The sequence below is a fragment of the Aspergillus oryzae genome, chromosome 2 (genome assembly GCF_000184455.2).
Source record: "Aspergillus oryzae RIB40 DNA, chromosome 2".
NCBI classification, from domain to species: Eukaryota; Fungi; Ascomycota; class Eurotiomycetes; order Eurotiales; family Aspergillaceae; genus Aspergillus; species Aspergillus oryzae.
Genome location: NC_036436.1, coordinates 6,000,142 through 6,019,724, shown reverse-complemented (window position 1 = coordinate 6,019,724; position 19,583 = coordinate 6,000,142). Strand labels below are relative to the sequence as shown.

Here is a 19,583-nt window from a genome sequence, read left to right as displayed (position 1 = left end):
CGCCAGTTCGAGTGAACGGACAGAAGGTTTCGGACATATTTTGTATGCAGTTCATTATTAGTACCATAAACAATACCATGACAGTGGCCTAGACACTAGGACTAACAACACTCCCATCAGCTAAATTATTATTAATCTAATATTATCGAAGCCAATCTCTACCGGGTTAGACATATGATCCAAATAGTCGTCTACAACATCATCTACTATAGTTACTCTTTAGAGCTGCTCCAAGTATATTACTTTCCAATCTTGTTTTTCATGTAAAAGCTCATTGAATATTATAAATAAGTTTGTTCTTAAGTAAAGCTCTGAGCTTTTGTTAATAGACAGAACTATCAGATATGTAACATGGTCTATTGGGGAAAGTAATTATTTTTATTTGGCTTTAGGTTCACTACTAATCATCCCCCCTGCACATCAAAATCATGGTTATATTTCTATAATTGTGGGTCGGTTAACTAGCGCTAGCCTCTGAACGTAGTGGTTTAGAGCCTAGAACTTACCAAGGTGATTATTAAGTCGCTATAACGTGCACTATCTCTGTTTCCTAGAAAGGTTTAGAGAGGGATCCCATTAATAATATCCCACCATGACGTGAGACGATGGACATTTTATACCCCGCATTGCGCAGAAATGCCACCTTTCCTTTCTCTCTCTCTTTTGTTTTTATACTTAACGCGCCCCACAAGCTAAAGTCACTCGCAGGGATTACTTCATATTGATAGCAAGGAATTAGTTAGAAACATCTGAAGACAGAAAGAGAAATGCAGCTGCCGTCCACCAAACCTACGCTCCATTACCACGATATCGGTAGCCTGGGCCGTGGGGAGGTTATCCGGTATGAGCGACCGTGTTGAAAGGAAAGAGTGTTCGCTTACAAGTGCTCACTTAGACTATTCTTGAAAGACGCCGGAGTCGAGTTCAAGGATGTCCGATATCCGTATGACGATACTTGGCCAGCAGCCAGCGCAGTACTCAAGGAAAAAGGATTATCGGTAACTGGCCACGTACCGGTACTAGAGTATGAAGGGAAAATCCTAACACAGGTAATTCAGCGGCGTATACAATTTGAATCGAGCTGACACTTTGACAGCATCTGGCAATTCTGAGGTACCTAGCCAGAGAGCTGGGCGAATACGACGGAAATACGAGCCTCGAGAAGTATTTCCTGGATGCGGTTGCCGATGTGTATAATGACTGGCGGGTACGCGTGCCATCATGAATATCTTTACGCACCGAAGGAAAGACTTGCCTTCTAACTAATGCATATATTAGATCCAATGGGTAAACAACCTTGGCAACGTCACAGACAAGTTTAGGAACGAAGTTGTTCCGAACTATTATAATGTACTAGCCAGATTCTATGCTCAGCAGGAGGGCCCTTATCTTCTGGGTGAGAGGATCACTTATACAGATTTTCTCGTCTACCAGTCTATCGATAACGACTCGCAGACTGGAACCTTACCTGTAAGTTCCGCTTCCGACTTGCTTTATCTGCACGCGTCACTTACTTGTGGGGAATCTTTTTAAGGCTTCGCTACCGGAGCCACTCGTCAAGTTCAAAGCAGCTTTCGAAGCCCGGCCCACAGTCGCTCCATACCTAGAGAGCCGCCGGGTTAAAAAGTAACACTCTTGACTAAATATGGCTGTCCGCTATGTATAGCATTGTGCTCAGCAATTATGTGTGACATGACTTGTGCGGGTTATTTGCCCCCGGCCCAGCTTTGGATTAGGTTATGACCCTAGACCCCGGCACTATACAACTTACGCTCTACTGCCCGGTTGTGAGCAGGGCTCTATTAGTATTTGTTTCTATATATAACTGGCTCTTAGATTTGCTTTATATACTCCTCTGTTGATGATTCAACCTTGCAGCGTATAAAACAAACACAATTCTGCCTGTAGCTTGGATAATCATAGGAATCAGTGGAGGCCAAGTGATCCCTCTATCACATCTTTTCGAGTTTCCTGATAACCATGAAACCCCTTTTTTATAGGAATGGAGTAAGATAAAACCTGAATGCAGAATCTACGCTCCAGGTAATATCTCTTGTAGCTAGTTGTTGCTATTATTACCAGTCATTCAGATCTCCGCAGGTCCTAAAAACGCGAAAGGATCCCGAACAAAGTTCAATTGACACCCTCCATCACCCGCAACCTCACCGGTAGCGGCGTCTTAACCCAGACTGCATACGTCTCTAGATCCTTCCATCGCCCGAGCCACCCCTCTGCCTGCAGGTCGAAGTGGTACAGCAGTTTCCACTGCAACTCAAGTCTTGAACTCCACTACTACGCCGGTATCCTGAATGCCATCCACGACGTACTGATCCCCTGCCTCCCACAGCGGATCATCTGGAATCTGCATCTCGTCGCCCGCAAGAGACTGGCCGTGGGCATATCCTTTATTGGATTTGTGTAAGTTCAGCTCCGATTATCCTTTTATTCTCGTGTAACCCGGGCTAAAATTCCAGCATAGCGCCAGTTTGATGGGGATCTCGAAGATTGCGTACATTCAAGGTGACAAGCCAGATTCGTGTAGGCTTATCAACCCTAAACCACCACTAAAATGCTTCCTAACGTAGGTGTCAACTACTGCAGATTCCATCGCCCCGGCGCTCCTCTTCTACGCTATAGAACCCCTTTTAGCCTCCATCTGCTCCTGTCACCCCGCCATCCCATATTTATTTCACCATGTCCGACTGGACAATTTCCATCAGCTCTAAACCTTGGTCCGGAGTCTCAACAACTCAAAGGACACAGGGATCAACAACAGCAGGAACAACTCGCGGTATCCCCCTCCGAAGGCACGTCGACGGATGCCATTACCGAACTGGCAAAGCCATCTGCGGAGGTGGCTTACCTTCCTCGTACGGATGTTCTTCTTACTTTGTTGTCTCTTTTGGTGTTTATTTGTGGGCAAGGGGAGGGGGACACACCCCGCGCGGAGCGTAGAAAGAAGAGGAGACAAAACAAAACAGTTGGGATAAGTGGAAGAAAGGGCTACCCTGTCAATAATGTAGAGTCTGAGTTTCAATGTTACAGAGGCTGGCCGACGGTTACAGCCACCCCAATGGATTGGATACGGTTTCATGCCGCGTATGATACTGCCTGGGTGGCCATGATGCGCAAGGTGGCAGACGGTTCCCCTTCTGAATGGCTCATCCCATCATCGTTAAACCATCTTCCGACGACTCAGTCGTCCGACGGTGGGTAGACGGGGTCCTCGGACTCTAAGGTGGATTATATACTCAACACGATGGCTGCGCTGCTCTCCTTGACCCGGCTTTGAGCGACTCTAACGGGTGCTCGGTGCTCGACAGCGAGGCGCGCGATCTGGACAAGAGAGTCACGCAGGCCACCGCTTTTCTGCGCGCTAGACTTCAAATTGTAGACAGTATAGCATAGCAGTGACTAGAGTCCTCCCATCATGTTGTTAGGTTTACTGTATAGTCTATACCAATTCCGTTCCTGAGACATCACGATTGCCGACGTCGAGCTATTCTTTATTGGCTAGAGCCGTCCTTCTTGTCATTAATGTACATGTTATTATCCCTGATGCAGTAAGTCAGATTTCCACTAGGCATCCTCTACATGTGAGTTCCCACCACTCCATCTCTGATGATCTTATTCTTGAACCGAGTAAGATATGTCACCATGATCACCTTCCATCAATTATTCCTAAATTCAGGTAAATCATAAACATTCCCTGGCAGGTCAACTCCTCGAGGAGTCGTCAAAATTCCGAACTCAAATGTGTATCCACTCATCGGGTGACTCTGTCCGTAGAAGCCGACAATAACCTCATCCTCAGCTGGCTCGAGAGTGACGACGGATTTACCGCCCTCACCATTTCCATTGTCATTGTCACTGTCGCTGTCATGGTCAAGGTCATTGTGGTTGAGATGTCCCCACTCATCTCCATTACTCAGGGTCATGCAGATACCTGCCAAACTCCTCCATCCGTGGTCATCTTTGCAAACCCTGACTTTGGTGATGGTCTCCTCAACGGGGATGTCATGTCTTTGGGATGCGTGTCCGCCAAATCGATGAGGATGTCCAGGACCGCAATTCGCTTGCTGCCCATCGGCATAGTAGACTATTGCTCCATCCATGGTACATCCGACCCGAAGGTCGATCGACGTCGCACGATGCAGTTGGCCATCTCGACCGCGGCGGTGAAGGAGCATAGCCCACTTAATGAACTCCTGGTCATGATCATTTGAATCTAGATCTTCAGACCGAACGGATTGTTTGCGAAGAGTGACATTACTACCCGGGATGATGATGTAGGGCCTTTCCTTGAGCATCGCCCAGAAGTCCTTGACGACGCTCACCTTACCATTCATGCCCAGAGCGGTAACTTTCAGCGGTTGTGTTTGATCAAACTTTGCACAAACATCGTCGATGGAAAGTCTGGTGCAAGCGCCCTTTCGAGTGACAGCATTTATAAAGTCATGGATTATAGGTGGTTTTACCCCATTCTCAATGCTCACTTGCGCCAGGCCTGCTGTACAAGACACCTTGAGCCCCTCCGGGTGTTCCCCTTCCATACTCATGATATCTGGGTTATCCAAGCCGAAGTCAACCTCAATTCTGACGTGGGCAAGCCGAAAGTCATTCGACACAAGCTTGTCACCAGGGAGTGCAAAGTGCGGCAACGATTTGAACTTCAGCGCATCTTGGAGATCCCACTTAGCATCGTTCTCTGCCGTACCATTTGTCTCATGAGCGACAAAGTTCATCGCCCAGGCTTTGCTGTACCCTCTCGCCATGATCCCCGTAGTATGTCCAGCGCCGAACGCATGGCCCACCTCATGCAGAAAAGCTCCTTGGCCGACAAAACACGCGCCGCGCATGGTGTCGCATTCACCGTTATCATTACCGACGGTGTCACCCGTGGGCGTCATATCCGTCAGACAGACAGGGACTTCCTCTAGGAAACGCGGCCAAGAGTAGGTGAGATGACTGCCAAATATGCCCAAGGAGATGCCATCGGGCTTATGACAACCCAATGCAGCATGCCCCATGATCATGGATTGCTCGTTGGAGTAATGCGCATCGAGAATCAAACCGGCAACCACTGGACGGCAGCTTGACTCGAAAGGGGGTCCTGACTTGGCGAGAGCCGCCTCAAAATATCTGTGCAAGGCGTCCCGATCTCGACCTCGAGGATTCTGCTGGGCAACATCGGCGTCCCTGAGCTCTGCGACATTCCTATCCGACCGGATAATGTGGACCTTTGCAACAGATCCCATACTGCTCTTGGTACCAGTGGTTGCTTGATGCCCCGCTTGCACGGTTGTATTGGCGGACCACTCCTCCTCCAGGCGAAATGAGCGTCTCCCCAATCCCTTTTGGCGAAAGTCCTCTGCTGTAAGAGCTTGCCACATATACGCTGACATTCGGAGCTTAGAAATAGCTGCGTCAATGGTACTGTGTGCAGTTGAGATACCCCCATACTTGGCTGGGGGGCAATCGATGAGCAGCGGTGAATCCTTTGCAACAAGCACCGCGAGATGGAGAGGAGGCAGCTGTAGCAAGGGAATATAATTAACGTTAATCTGCAGGGAAGCTAAGAATCTCCGAGCGTGATGCAGTTTGAAGATGAGTGTATTGGTGCCCGGTGCTAGCATCACGAGCGCCTTCCATTGGCCTTTGTGCAACGGCCAGTGGTTGACTGTCTGCGGCTCCTGGTTGAACATGTGGGACGACGAGACAGACACAAAGACGGTATCCGCGGCATCGTCAAGCTCCGGGCACTCGCCATGGACCGCAACACAAGTTTGGTGTACTAGGTCGCCTTCACTGAGGTTGATGATCCTGAATGGTCTCTTTTCGGTGGATATAGACTTGAAGCGACGTTCTGCGGACGCCGGGTCAGGGCTCAACGAGCGTTTCGCCATGGTCAATATTTTGTGAAGACCTGTTGTTCCGATTATAGCAACCTAACCTAGAGTGAGAAAGTCAACCCAATAGAGACATCAGTGGAAGATATATAGTTAGTCAATTAGGCATCTTTCAGGCACCTTTTAGGCAACCAGCGCTTGCCTGGGAGTGTTGGCTGAATCGCTTAGTAAGCATGCCCTAACCAGATGTCTCATTTTTCTGAATATTTAGAACAGACATATGAACAAATCAGAGTACCGGAGTAGACAAGCTTTCTATATTTGATGAATAATGTATTTATTTCTCACTCTCTACCGCATGATGCAGGAAATGATAAAAGGCTGGAGTGTAACACACTACTCCTTCTAGGCGACACACTAGTTATATATTTGTCATGTATACCCTTCATTCCGTGGTCAGGATAAAACGACCAGGTCTTCTAATCCAGCCATGAGTAGTGCCTTTACGAATTTCAACCGTGAATTTCCTCCGATTCAGACCGTTCCGTTTTGGAGTTTCGAAAATAGTTACAGCAGACGATTCTTATTGGTTGGACTCATCATCCTCTTGTCAGGACCGTCGACTTCCTGTGTAAACGTTCTATGTAAAAGGGACGTGGAGAATTTGCAACGATGAGTCTTATTGACTAGTATAGGTCCAACAGGTAATACAAAATATAAAACCGTGTCCCCATGGTCGACTCGAAGGCCCAAGCCACAGGGCCCGCAATCACTGACTATAACAATATCTGTTACCAAGAATGCCTATCCTTCGATGACTGGAATAACAAGATAGCTCTCATATTCCCCACCTGTGTACACGGTGTGCTGCCCTTCATTTTCATCCCCTGGAGCTGTCAATCTCAATGCCTCTGCTTCCGGGAGTGACATGTCGTGACCCGAGATTCGTAGCACCAAGCCTTCACCAGCCTCAAAGACCACGCCCAGGGGCCATATTGGGATCAGAAGAGGGACGATATCTCCAGGAGTGATCGCTTCGCGCCTGCGGTGATCATACACCGGCACTTCATCTTCGCTGGCCCGGGGTTGGAGGCTCACGTGATGCGAGGCTCGGAGCATACCCTGCTGCCCCAAATGCTTTGCGACATTGACATTAGGGACCTTCGGCCCTGGTGCGGGCATCGGTGACCAGTTAAGCGATTCAAGTAGCTCTCCTGATGCAGAGATCTTGCGGATCTGCACCACGACATCAAAGTCGTCCTTCACATTACAAGACATATATAGCTTCACAAAGGGGCGTCCGCATAGTTCGGTATATTTATCGAAGATGAGAGTGAAATCCTACACCATGACCTAGAATTAGCAAGTGAACCGCCCATGGTGGTAATTTTAGGAACAATACCGAGGAAGCCGTCAATGAATGCCCTTCATGCGTAATGCTGGCAGAGTTAACAGGCTTGACTGCACTAAAGGATTGAGTTGCAGCGTCCAAATAATAGCGACGGATGTGTTGCCGTGCTGGAGGCCACTGCTCTTCAGGGCGCTCAACAATTGTTTTCGTTATACTACCATCGTACCCTAATAGGCTCAGGCGCACACGGGGCGTTTCCGCTTCCCAGCCGTTTTGAATACCTTTAGCGTAGTAATCATAGAAGCGCTGCAGATCATCTGTAGCTTCTGGCCTGTATAGATCATGCCACTCTTGCGTCGAGTGCACGCGGAGCCATTTTCTAGATGCCTGTGCTAGTTCAAATGCTCTGAAGGAGCCTTCACAGTGTAGACCGGTCGAGTAGGACGCTGTCAGATACATCGGAATGTCCTTGATATCTTCCGGTTTGATTCTCTTTTCTTCCCAGTAATCGTCAAACAATGGGCGAGAATTTACCATGGCACCGATATTCTCTGCCTTTCCAACTCCTACACAAAATTAGAAAAGCCTTCCATATATCTACTTTTACGAGAGCCTTTGATGTTGAATATAACGCACCTGTAGACCCATGGAGGATCAATTCAAAAAATGCTGGTTTCGGGATTCCTCCACGGCATATCTGATGAGCGTAGAGATCCGTCAACCCTTCCCAAGGGGCAATTGCTTTCAGGTTTGGATGCTGGAATCGCGACGCAAAGTTGAGCTGTGAAATAGCCAACCAGGAGTTTCCCCTTTCAAGTTGTCAGATCACTTCCAGAATCATATCTCACAGAACATACGCCATAACCACTGATCCATTGCACCATGGCTGCTCGGATATCCAGGTGATGGTATCATAGATGTCGACAGCTTCCTAATTGACCCATTAGTCAAAGCATTCACCGTCATTGGAACATGTTAGGCCTGCCTGTTCGCCCCAGCACATGAGGTTTCCCTCCGAATGACCAGACCCTCTGGCATCCACATCTATAACAGCATAGCCCCGGGAACACCATTCTGCTGGGTTAGGACCCTTCGCACAATCAGCTATCGTTATTAATTGAGATGGAAGAGGTCTGGCGATACTCACTTCAAAGGTTTCATATCCGCTCAGATTCTGATACGGAATGCCAATTCGCCACGGCCCCATATTGTCATAGTTTAGGGTACTCGTCCCAACCTTCCCATAAGGACTCCAGGGCACGATTGCGGGTACCCTCTCGCTCTCATCAGCGGGGCGAAATATATCAGCATAGAGCTTTATGCCATCGCGCATGGGAATTGCTTGGTCTTCTTCCCAAGTCACATCTACTGGGAATGCCTGATACCCAGGTTCCTTCACATGACCTCTCGGGAGTCGAGTCACCCGGCCTGGATGAAAACCCTTGTAGTTGAAGCCGGGATGACGGTCTGGTGGTGCCAATGCCGTGTAGACGGTGTCTGGAAACTGAGCTTTGAGCTTCTCTTCTACAGACATAATGACGGCGAGGGTTTAACAACAGCTTGAGGGACAAAAAATGAACAGTTAGAAACACTGAACTAGGAAGGAATATATGTCTACACTGAGCTATCCAATGATCGGTATATATACATCCGGTACAAAGCTGACCGAGGCTGATCTACAAGCCGTAAATCCAGACCCACACAAGAATGTGGGGATAAAGTGGGTTATTAAGCGGAATCGGAAGTATCTGTAGCATCCGCAAGGAAGCTTAATTGCAATCCAGACCAGGTCTCCGCGATGCTCCGCACTTACTGCGAACTTTCTCCGTGAGACGTGGTCTATATATGACCAGAAGAGGCGTCGATCTTGTCACCCCCTCTTTAGAAGTATTATTCCTATTTTATATCTTCTTCCTAGTCAGCAGCTACCAATCATGAGCCAGTCCAACACAAATACCGGTTTATATGCCGATGAACATGCAATTTTCCGAGTCCGCCGAGATCTACAATTTCCTGTGCCAGAAGAGGGAGAACTCTTGATCGAGACACAGTTCTCAGGCGCAAATCCGGCTGATGTCAAACATGCCACTTTTCTTGGAATTTACCCGGCTGTGCTGGGCTACGACTTCTGTGGAAAAGTGCTCCAGGCACCGCCCCAGTCGTCCTTTAGCCCAGGTGACACTGTTGCCGGGTATACTCCTACCGGCCTCAACAGACCAGCTGGATATGGGACTCATCAGCAATACCTGGTTTGTCCAGAAGACATGGCCTTTCATGTTCCTGCAAACCTTCCACCACATCATGCTGCATGTCTTAGCGTCGTGACTATGACGGCGGCTGATACACTTTATAGCATCTTCAAGTTTCCTCTACCAGGTACCAAAGACACAGAGAAGACAGGGAAGCCAGTGCTGATCTGGGGCGCATCAAGTAGCGTTGGTCTTTGCGCGGTGCAGCTCGCCCGGGCAAGCGGTATTTATCCGATCTTCGTCACTGCATCCCCACAAAGACACCCGCTTCTGCTGGAGCTCGGGGCAACGCAATGTTTTGATTACAGATCCCCAGATGTGGTTTCTCAAATCAAGTCCGCGCTAGAACAGGGACAATGGAGTTCCATAGACTATGCTTTCGACACGGTTGGAAGTTACGGAGGAACCGGCTCGGCCCAGCTTATGGCGGAATGTGTTTCAGAAGAGGCCTGTCTTGTGTCTGTTGTTGTCCAGCGTGATCCTAAGTTCAAGATGCCAATTGCTACCCCGAATAGGGACTGCACTATCCGGGTTCACGGGGCTCCTCGACCGATTACCATTCCAGCCCGACCGTCCGACTATGTCCGTGCATGGCAGGCCCTGCAGTGGGCGGTTACGAACTATGGGGCCGGATTCCAGTTCCCGTCTGTCGATGTGGTTAGTGGGACAGCTGAAAACGCGCTGGAGCAGGTGCAAGCCCTGGGTGATGGTGCACGAGGTTTTGGGAAGCTGGCTCTGGAGCATCCATTGCTGTAGTGGTATAATTGTAGGACATTCATGTATGAGTTGATATATTGATATATGCCTCACGACACCTATTGCAGGCTATTCGCTTTTTGTAGGGATATTCTATATGCGATATTGCCATAGTCTTACACTTGTAGTCCAGAATAAATTACACACTTTGTATTACCTATAGCATATTTTCAATGACCAGTGCAGCAAAAGACCACTTTCTTTAATACAGTTGCGAGCAAAGTACAGTAATTATCGTCAAAGGTTACTCCACATATCTCGCTTTAAACTATAGCCTAGGCTCAAGGTCGTACTTAATAGGGACACAAAGCATATCATACTCCTGCGCTATTTTGTCTTAAACTATAGCTTTTTGGCGGTGCTGTAGGCTTACCCGGAGCTAATAGGACCCCAACAAGCATTGAGAAATAGTCAGCAAGCAGTCTACATGGGTGACTGCTCAATCCTTATAACTAGCAAAGACAACAAGGTGGTGGAGCGCCCCTCCTAACAACGCTCCATACTCTCGGTGGACTTCTCAGATACTACAACGCAGATGACCATATTCATCGATACCACGGGAATCAGGATCAGCCTGCGGGGACGAGGGTACTGAGTTACCATCAAGCTCACTGGGCTTTGGCTCTGCAAGAGCCAAGGGTTGTTCTCCTGAGTCTGAGCGGTTGGATACCCCCCGAAGTGACGATTCTTGGTTCAATAAAATGTGACCCTTAGATAGTTTCCTCTTTCGCCACACCCAGAGAATGAGCACTGTGACAGAAAGTGCTACAAGGCCTCCGACCACACTGCCAACTACTGCACCAACCAGGGTCGGAGAAGGCCCTGAAGAGGATTCGGACATCTTTGTGGCAGTTGATTCAGATGAATGGGATGTTGCAGTTCTTGTAGGTTTAAAGTTCAAGCGCGTGATCATTTCGCGATCTTTGATCCATGAAATCGAGACGGCGGAAACAGCCGTTCTACCGAACCAAGCGGCGTTTGTGTACGTGGAAAGGGTGTGTACTGTAGCCGTTTTCCGTAGAGTGATATTGGTACATTCGAAAGCCGAAACACCGATCTCAGGCCACGTCCAGGGTAAGCAGTATGGCCAGTCATCTTTGGTGCAGAACATAGCGAAGAAATCGTCTGTGGAAGAGAGCAATGACGGAGTTTTGGTTATCTCGTGGTGGCCGTAGCAAGTGCTAAAGAATCCGTTACATGGTCCAGCAGGGCCCTGGGGACAGCAGCCCATCATCCCCGGGTAGTCGGCATTCGATGAATGGAATCGGCAGGCGAAGTTGTCGTCACAACCGTAGGTCCCTATCGACAAGGCCATTGTCAGTATGCATTATGCGAGAGAGTAACTACCCTTCGACTCTGCACTCACCACGATCCCCCCAGTAACCGCAGTCGCTTGCAGGTCCATACCACGTTTTATAACCATGAGCAAAGCCATAGTTGGTAGGCTCTGTAGGCATGGGAAACGGCAAGTTCGGGTCAATACTGCTAGGGCTTGTCGCTCGAGGAGTGAAGAGAGTCATTGCTTGTACCCCGGCGACAAAAGCCAGCGCAGGATGCCACCGGGTCTCATGCATGCTGTGCATGTCGCGATCAAGCACTGTTAATGCTGCTCAGGGAGCCTGGTGTTCTGGTTCAACTGGTCACGATTACAGCGAGCAGATATGGAGCGCACTGAACCACTGGATCGAGTGGCTATGGGGAATAGGTTATGATGCAACGAAAGTGTTTCTCATGCGCAGGGCAAGATTACCTGATGAAATTCTCATTGTTTACCTAGTGTACTGCGGCTTATGGAGGGTAGTATTTGACCTAGTCGGCTGTCGCACAACTAGCCGGTCAGCCCCGCATAGTACCGTTTCCCTACAGCTCCAATCTCGAATACCTTAGTTCGATTTACAACGTGGAGAGACATCGGAGCATATTCTATTCGCTGACATGATGGGAACATTCATAGAGCACATGATACATTGCTATAGTATTGCACTTGATGTACCTTTCCACACAACGTGCGATCTCCGTTTTGCCATTCAATCCTTCACTATTATCTTGTTCCCAGCAAAGTCTGGCCTTTAGGTTCATCTTGTAGGACTGCAAGGGTCAAGCATAATGCTCAGGGGAAGGAGAACTCAAATCAAACATTGGAAGCGGCTATAGCACAACTGAGAGAATCAACTGACCAGCCCCTAGGAGGGTCCAAGAGACTAGGGTATTGTACAGGCTCGCACTCCACCGTAACTACATCAGTAAGCGAGGCTGTCCAGCCAAGTGGTACCACCCCCCAATCAAACCCTGCTCAAGTCCGTAAAGTCGACCAATCAAGCCTTCTACATTGAAGGGAATTTCACTGCGCCTGGTGTTTCGACAGATCAGTCTTTAGTTGTGAGGATGAGCTTGCCTCGTGATTGCTGATCACTAATTAAAGTACCAATTTGTTCAGCCCACATGGAATATCGACATTCGCTAGGGCTACAATACGTGCGTTGCCATGGTCATACAAGGGGCTAATACGAATAGCCCTATCATGAATCTTCTACCCACTCACAGATTTCCGCTTTCACAAATATCTTTTTACTCTGGAACTGAAAGATGGGAGGGATCTTTCATATGCCCATGATCATTATGTTGCATAGCAAGCTACCTGGGGAAGGGACTCAGGGGAGTGGCAAGAACAAAGATTTAAGTTAGAGTGTAAGTAGATAAAGTGCCGATATAATGTAGAACATCTCAGTCATGACGCAAAACACATGCAAACGCGGCCTTAGCCTTCAACGTGTTCATTAACCGCCAACCCAAGAGCACCCTCCATAAGAGTCATCCCACTATCATGATTTCTCAGGTCAATATCTACGTCGGTCTAGCTCTGACAGACATAAACCCAGATATCAATTAGCTTCATCTCCGACATAACGGCTGCCTTATTAGGTACATGGGATCTAGAATCGAGAGACCTTTGTGATGGGACAGACTCGATATCAATTCCCACTCTCAGTGAGTGGCACCCCACGAGCAGGAACCTCTATCGTCTGATTGACAGTAAGACGGTAGGGCGACTGAAGATCGTTCGCGGTAATGATATACTGCTTCGGCACATTGTACTTGGCGCTAATAGTATCCAGATCCTCCCCTTTTTGAACTGTATGAGACCCGCCGTCCCAAAGTTTGCCAGGGTCCAGGCTACCATCAGTAACCAGCTTATATAGCGGGCCACCAGGACACTCGGTATTGTATCCATCTCGGTGACCCTTAATCTCGTCACCAGCACCGGCCCGACGCAAATACGCAATCGAATCTTGCAGTCCAATAATCTGCTCTTTGGTAGGCTCCGTAACACCGGACTTTCCCAGGAAGGCGAGAACAGCATAATGATCCGAGTTCAACTGGACATCTCCATTGGCACCGCTGCGATGACCTTTTCCTTGACCATCAAACACGTAGCCATGTTCACACACTGCAAGATTGTAGGCGATGTCAAAGTAATCTTCTGGGGATTCATCCATGTGCTGGTTTTGCACAGATCTCATGAAGTCATCACATTCTGAATGCTGTTTTCCACTGAATTGGGGCCCTAGATAGTGCACTTTCACACCCTTGGCATCTGTCATTGGCTTATAGGCTTCCTTCGGCGCGCGTGCCTTCCACTCTGCACGGGAGACAAAGTTCATCGCCAAGACGCCTGGTATCATCATCAAATACGACAGCATGGCGAAGAAAATCAAGGGAGAGCGGCCCGCCCTGCGAGCACCAGTATGGGTAGCCATGTTAAATGTATAGCGGTAGGAATTCAGAAGACCAGTGACACTGGCAGGTTATTTTCGCATGGGAAAGCTCGCTAGTATTTATAGCATTCCGGGTATCCATGATACCCATTGACTCCTCGTATATGCCAGTACTCCCCAGTTGGACCCTTGGCATTTCATGTCTATACGGGAAAAATGCGTCTGCCAAGGCGAGGAGGTGGGCAGATTGTGCTGTAAATAGCGGATAGACCTCGTATTGTTGTAGATCCCAAACTCCACTTCTCGGGATGGCAGGTGAAGACCCTCCAGCGACTCGTGTTAATCAATAAAAATTACATCCAACTCCACCTCGGACCTGAGGCTTTTACCAAACACTCCACTAGTCTTCGCTCCGTGGGCTCATCCGCGGAGTATAGAGTCATAGATAGGACATCATTTAGATTCGGATCAGAATTGAATTCGGCACCAACTTTGGTGAGCGATCACGATCCAAGCGATCTTTCTAATCCATGTAAAAGCTCGCTTCTGTTCGAGGCACTACCGGTTATGTTTCCCTCGTGGTGAGCGCACGTTGGCATGGTTATGGTTGCACCAGCTTCGACTACATTAAACGTTTTTTTGAGCTAGATGCGGTGAAGACCTGATGCTTGCGGGATGAAGACAGAGACCAAATGGAAAGTCTCTGTCAAGCATGAAACATTGCAGCCGGACTAAAACATTACCAGACCTACAATTGAGGTCGTTATAGTACAGTCGCCTCAGGCAACGTCTTCAGGCACCATTCGTTATCTTTCCGAATGGGCAGTATTCTGGAATTTTTCCTGTTCTGCATATCTCATGTGACTTACACGTATATCTTGGTGAAAATTGGGCAAGAAGAGGAGATGAAACACGTAGCTGAAGGTAATTAAATGAATCATTAGTTCGACTGCTAGTCTGCAGCCGTTTACTGACCTAAATAAAAAAATATCTTCCGGGACGGTTGCTGTTTCTAAGATTCCGCATCCGCCACTATATATTCCAACATGGATGAAGACAAAAGGACCGTTGATGTGAGAACCTATGGCTACTACATTCGTGAAACATACTATGTAGTCCACTCAATCCCAAATCAAGGTTCATTCTTTTCTACTCTTATCTCTTGATGCCTAATCATCAAACAGAGCTTCTACATATTCGTTCGGACAGTGTAAGCTATGACCAAGATCAATCGAACACCGCTGGATTTTGGTTGCTTAATCCATGCTTTAAACATTGTAGATCTAGTCAGGATGCACCACATACAGTGTTCGGAAGGGTAACAAGGATTATAGTGAATAGCAGCATACGCATTCAACAGATCCTTAGATACAGCATAACACGAACATATTGTACATAAAAGAAGGTATAGAAAAAACCAAGTATTGCGTCTCATGCATTTCAGCGCAGGTACGGATCAACGCCTTTTGCCGAACCCCGTCTGACCGTACTTATCGACATACACGAATTCGCTAGCATGACACCAATACCCTTTATGGTGAGGAGTTTCGATACCGAATCCGCCATGAGAGCGCCAGATCTTTTCCATCTCTTCGCGAAACTTGTTCTTGGGCTGACCATCACAGATACGTAACTTCTCAAAGAAAACATATGCAGGGTAGAAAACAGCATTCGTGTTGCCCGCATTGGCACCAGACATATCCAGAAACCGGGTCAAAGAGTTGCCTTGAAACTTGACCGCTTGTTCTGGCGTGTAACTCTTCACAATCTCCCTGAGAAAGCCGGCTTTAGTGACGTTCGGATCCCGCAGATGAGCATAGATCTTCTTTCGGACCTCGTCGCATGTATCATAGACCTGTACCTTGCCTTCCTCTTCCCCGGGAAGGTGAATCCCGCTGACATCGTATTTCTTCTCGGTGTCCAGTTTCGCCTGCTTGCTAGCTGGCTTCTTCTTGGGCTCTTTAATGCCCTGAAGCTCCCGTTTGAGAAAGAAACGGTGCGCGTGAAAGTATGTGTTGGACTCGCTCCCTTTCTCGCCAGTCATTTTGAGGAATGTATTGTAGCTCCGTGACGAAACCCCGATCGCTTCTTGGAACTCGCCGATTTTCATCTCCTTCGACTCAATGAAGTTTTTGATTTTGCGTCGGACCTGGGTGCAGTTCCATTTTAGGATATCAAGAGGCGGGTCTTCGTCGTCTATCTCCTCTACTTCCTCGGGCTCTGACGCGTCGGCTTTCCGTTTTTGTCACTGCCGTAGAGACCATGGACTGAGTGGACTTATCAGGCGATAGAACGACCGGGCTCGGGTTTTCATCGCCAGGCTTCACGTCAGGAATGTGGGATGTGCTGGTTGGAGGTTGGGGCTGAGACACGAGGTCTGCGGCATCCAAAGGGGCCCGGGCCGAAGCTTTTTTGGCGGCACGAGGCATGATTTCCGGACACACTTAGATAACCTTTAGCAAGTGAATGGCTTAAAATGGAGATAATGTGATCTACGGGTTGAACAGGTTCAGGAAAGGCTTTAACTTGTCGTTGTGGAATAGGGGGGTTGTGTGACAGGTCCATTTGGGGCAAATCTGTAATGTAAACAACGCGCGTCCGCACAGACCACTTCATCTGCGTGTGGACTTTGGTTCCGGATACCCTACTACGCTGATTCAAACATAGCAATGAGTTACGTCTACATTGGCTCTCAATCTATATGCTGCATATATCCACTTATGATAAAGGCCGTCTAGTAAGTATAGCTATGGTGTATGTTTAGTCCACTGTTGTTGTTGTCGCTGCTCGGGAAGCCCAGTCTCGGCATCAAGATCTATTGACATCATAGTGGGAATACTCAGAAAAGTCAACCCTGACGTGCACCATATACATAACGTTGGCTCATTGTAAATATAGTCCAAGTAAGTAATATTGCATTTGACCATGTACATACTCCCCACAAATGAAACTGTATATGTCATGCCCCGAGTGTTCATTTAGAGTGAAACGCTAAACGGAAAAGTGATATATCCGTTCAAATACAGTAACCTCCATTAGCTCCTTGCTGTCCTACCGTATATCCAGGCTGACATTCGTACCAATGCTACCGGACTCCGCTGTAGCCTGGGGAATTCTGCCCCGGATATGTCGGAACAGAACAGAGGAAACAGTATGACATGTCTAAGCGGAGCACTTCTCAGGAACTGCATCCTTCGCCAGAGCCCGCCACTTGTCATAGGAGTCGCTTGCAGCATGATCATCAAGCATAGCCGTCCAGGTACCCTGTATATCGTGTCTAGCAAGCTTAAGCTCGGCCGCACAGGACGGGTTGCTCGGAGCTTTGACGGATTGCGCATAGCCCAAGTCCAAGAGACCACTGCTGGTAGAAGCACTGCCAGTAGTCTCACCCTGCGACCAATGCAGACAGTCCTGGCAATGGAAGATTAATAAGAAACCAGTCGAGTTGGCCGTCGCGGAAATCGGTTTCACGGTCGCGTTGCCGCTGTACACGCCCGGCATCGCGTATTCTGAGGTGAAGCGCAGGGAGGTCCGCACGGCGTCGCCATCTGGGTACGCGACGAATAAGAGGGCGTCGGTCATGGAGCCGCCTAGTGTTATACCGCACCAGCCCTCTGCTGCGGACTTGTCGGTAGCTATGCAGCGCTGTTTTGGTCAGTTTGAGCTACACCATGCCCAAGCTTAGACAAGGGAGGCATACTAGGTATCCGATGAAATCAGTAGCGTCTGATTTGAGTGCATCACTAGGCAACGCTACGCCGAAGGTTAGCCCACCAGCCTTTGAGCTCGAGGGCACGTTCCATGTATCGAAGGTGATTCCTGTCGCCGAATCGGTATAAACAACTGCTTCAGGGGCTTGGGCGTGGCAGACGGACAGCACTGGTCGAGTAATGTTAGATATGTCTCTAGACGATCGGACGGAGCTCAAGCATACATGTACTGACGGCCACAAATGTGGCAAGGATAGGGTTTCTTAATGTCATGTTGAGGACACAGGTGTTATGTGAATCAATGGCAGACTGCAATCTGAGACGGCCAGTTGAAGATATTCATAGGAGCTCTAGTTGGAATAAAAACAATGACGTCGATTTCGACGATGCGCAGCATTCCTGACGCGTCGACATTCCAATCATGAGCTGGTTATTAGTTATCATCTGCCTTGCATGGGTACCGCGCGGACGCAAGGGATGGCTTGTCTACAAGGCATCATCAAGACGGCAATTGAGGAGGTTGGTGGCCATCGTCTGTTAGTGATCTCTGTAAGGAACATATAGAACAGTGATCGCATAGAAACAGAAAAGCTGGTCAACCTGTTGCAAGGGTGGGCCAATTATTCCACTCATAGGTTTAAGGTATCCGAAGTCCAAGCACGAAATTTCTCCTGGGATAATTACACTGCTGACTATCTTGACTAAACTGTTCATGTAAAATCAAAAGAAAAGAGTATTGACAGCGATCGTCCTAACTATGTATATAGAGTTCTATGTCAAAAAGTCTCCGATGTTAAAACGCCTGAACCACACTATAACATATATTCAGCTAAGCCCCTCAAGGGGCCCCATTTCCTTAAACCTTAACGTACCTTAATGCTAACATAAGTATACTACATTGTGTACTAATGGGAACTAAGGCAGGAAGTCATATTTTTCTTTTAGGTGATATTTAGGATATTAGTGCTTTGCGTTAATACGCCCTTTACAATATGCCTGCCGAGCTTGAATATTTAGTAAGAACACACATTAAGGTTATCTACAATGCCCAGGGAATATAGATTCGGTATACTTATTCAAGTAATGATCTAAAATTTGTAAAATTCAATAGGTAAATTATTACTCCGTACGAGTGGTTGAAATTTTATGAACCCCACCGGAGCTGACACGTCCCTCACAGGGTGAACCGTGGACCCGATCCATTTATCTCCGGCTTGGACCATCTTACTAGGGAGGGAATCGGGGTCTGAATCTGTCACTCATACATGAAGATGTCTCCCTCTATGATCCTCGAACGACGTTTCCGGAACATACGTCTTTGGATCGCGCAACTCGAAGATCCCAAAACCTTCGCCATTACCAGTAGCCATGTAGGCTGTTTTGACTTCGTTTTGCAATTCGGGGAAGATGCTGAAGATAGGATCGTTTAGTCTTTCGCTGCGTGCAATGTGATGGATTAAATTGCCGACTAACTGAAAGCCGCAATAATTCATTGTACTAATCTGATGCTGCTCTGCAGTCAGGGACCGAAATGGCAACATGGTTAAAGGCGCGATTGTAAGTCTAAAGGTTTATTATGAGAAGTTTCCTCCCAAGTCTATTACACAGACTCGCTCGCTGGTTTTGACATATTGAAATATGGTGGTATACTGGAGTCTGTAAAAAGAAGATATAGCAGACACATCTACATAAATGTGTACATAGCATAGTATATACGGCAGTTTCCTCTTCCAGACACTCCAGACTACACACAAACCCTAAGCTTGTAAAACCAGTTTGAAGTTAACTAGCCAATGGCCAGTAGGTCTAACATACCAGTGACGAAGAAGCGGATACTTCCCCGTGCAGCGCCAAGCCCACGGCTAAAAATATACTTTTCCTTTGGTGCTATGTAGGTTGTTTACTCGCTCTATAGCTGCTGCCCCCGCCATGGGCACCCTATACGGAGTAGC

General features: G+C 48.0%; 11 protein-coding genes across 11 annotated transcripts; 3 read left to right on the top strand and 8 right to left on the bottom strand.

The window, feature by feature from the left end:
- Positions 1–767: 767 nt before the first annotated feature.
- On the top strand, positions 768–1,533 carry AO090003001469 (uncharacterized protein; the record flags this gene model as incomplete). Its single annotated transcript, XM_023235334.1, has 4 exons — positions 768–841; positions 910–943; positions 1,097–1,207; positions 1,279–1,533. 4 exons carry the CDS (start codon positions 768–770, stop codon positions 1,531–1,533), a joined length of 474 nt encoding a protein of 157 aa, XP_023090362.1.
- Positions 1,534–2,002: 469 nt separating this feature from the next.
- Positions 2,003–3,217, top strand: AO090003001468 (uncharacterized protein; the record flags this gene model as incomplete). The annotated part of the gene is made up of 4 exons (XM_023235333.1): positions 2,003–2,007; positions 2,206–2,418; positions 2,480–2,581; positions 2,650–3,217. The coding sequence occupies 4 exons, from the start codon at positions 2,003–2,005 to the stop codon at positions 3,215–3,217; spliced, it is 888 nt and encodes a 295-aa protein (XP_023090361.1).
- A 454-nt stretch (positions 3,218–3,671) lies between these two features.
- On the bottom strand, positions 3,672–5,906 carry AO090003001467 (uncharacterized protein; the record flags this gene model as incomplete). Its single annotated transcript, XM_001820465.1, has 1 exon — positions 3,672–5,906. One exon carries the CDS (start codon positions 5,904–5,906, stop codon positions 3,672–3,674), a length of 2,235 nt encoding a protein of 744 aa, XP_001820517.1.
- Positions 5,907–6,653: 747 nt separating this feature from the next.
- Positions 6,654–7,127, bottom strand: AO090003001466 (uncharacterized protein; the record flags this gene model as incomplete). Its single annotated transcript, XM_023235332.1, has 1 exon — positions 6,654–7,127. One exon carries the CDS (start codon positions 7,125–7,127, stop codon positions 6,654–6,656), a length of 474 nt encoding a protein of 157 aa, XP_023090360.1.
- A 63-nt stretch (positions 7,128–7,190) lies between these two features.
- On the bottom strand, positions 7,191–8,062 carry AO090003001465 (uncharacterized protein; the record flags this gene model as incomplete). Its single annotated transcript, XM_023235330.1, has 4 exons — positions 7,191–7,202; positions 7,252–7,766; positions 7,837–8,009; positions 8,058–8,062. The coding sequence occupies 4 exons, from the start codon at positions 8,060–8,062 to the stop codon at positions 7,191–7,193; spliced, it is 705 nt and encodes a 234-aa protein (XP_023090359.1).
- Positions 8,063–8,143: 81 nt separating this feature from the next.
- AO090003001464 (uncharacterized protein) lies at positions 8,144–8,734 on the bottom strand (the record flags this gene model as incomplete). The annotated part of the gene is made up of 1 exon (XM_023235329.1): positions 8,144–8,734. One exon carries the CDS (start codon positions 8,732–8,734, stop codon positions 8,144–8,146), a length of 591 nt encoding a protein of 196 aa, XP_023090358.1.
- A 76-nt stretch (positions 8,735–8,810) lies between these two features.
- On the top strand, positions 8,811–10,205 carry AO090003001463 (zinc-binding alcohol dehydrogenase family protein; the record flags this gene model as incomplete). The annotated part of the gene is made up of 3 exons (XM_023235328.1): positions 8,811–8,944; positions 8,990–9,037; positions 9,119–10,205. 3 exons carry the CDS (start codon positions 8,811–8,813, stop codon positions 10,203–10,205), a joined length of 1,269 nt encoding a protein of 422 aa, XP_023090357.1.
- Positions 10,206–10,722: 517 nt separating this feature from the next.
- Positions 10,723–11,316, bottom strand: AO090003001462 (uncharacterized protein; the record flags this gene model as incomplete). Its single annotated transcript, XM_001820460.3, has 1 exon — positions 10,723–11,316. One exon carries the CDS (start codon positions 11,314–11,316, stop codon positions 10,723–10,725), a length of 594 nt encoding a protein of 197 aa, XP_001820512.3.
- A 1,861-nt stretch (positions 11,317–13,177) lies between these two features.
- On the bottom strand, positions 13,178–13,963 carry AO090003001461 (uncharacterized protein; the record flags this gene model as incomplete). The annotated part of the gene is made up of 1 exon (XM_001820459.1): positions 13,178–13,963. One exon carries the CDS (start codon positions 13,961–13,963, stop codon positions 13,178–13,180), a length of 786 nt encoding a protein of 261 aa, XP_001820511.1.
- Positions 13,964–15,110: 1,147 nt separating this feature from the next.
- Positions 15,111–15,965, bottom strand: AO090003001460 (uncharacterized protein; the record flags this gene model as incomplete). Its single annotated transcript, XM_023235327.1, has 2 exons — positions 15,111–15,187; positions 15,476–15,965. 2 exons carry the CDS (start codon positions 15,963–15,965, stop codon positions 15,111–15,113), a joined length of 567 nt encoding a protein of 188 aa, XP_023090356.1.
- Positions 15,966–17,083: 1,118 nt separating this feature from the next.
- Positions 17,084–17,904, bottom strand: AO090003001458 (uncharacterized protein; the record flags this gene model as incomplete). Its single annotated transcript, XM_023235326.1, has 3 exons — positions 17,084–17,566; positions 17,622–17,674; positions 17,856–17,904. 3 exons carry the CDS (start codon positions 17,902–17,904, stop codon positions 17,084–17,086), a joined length of 585 nt encoding a protein of 194 aa, XP_023090355.1.
- Positions 17,905–19,583: the final 1,679 nt, after the last annotated feature.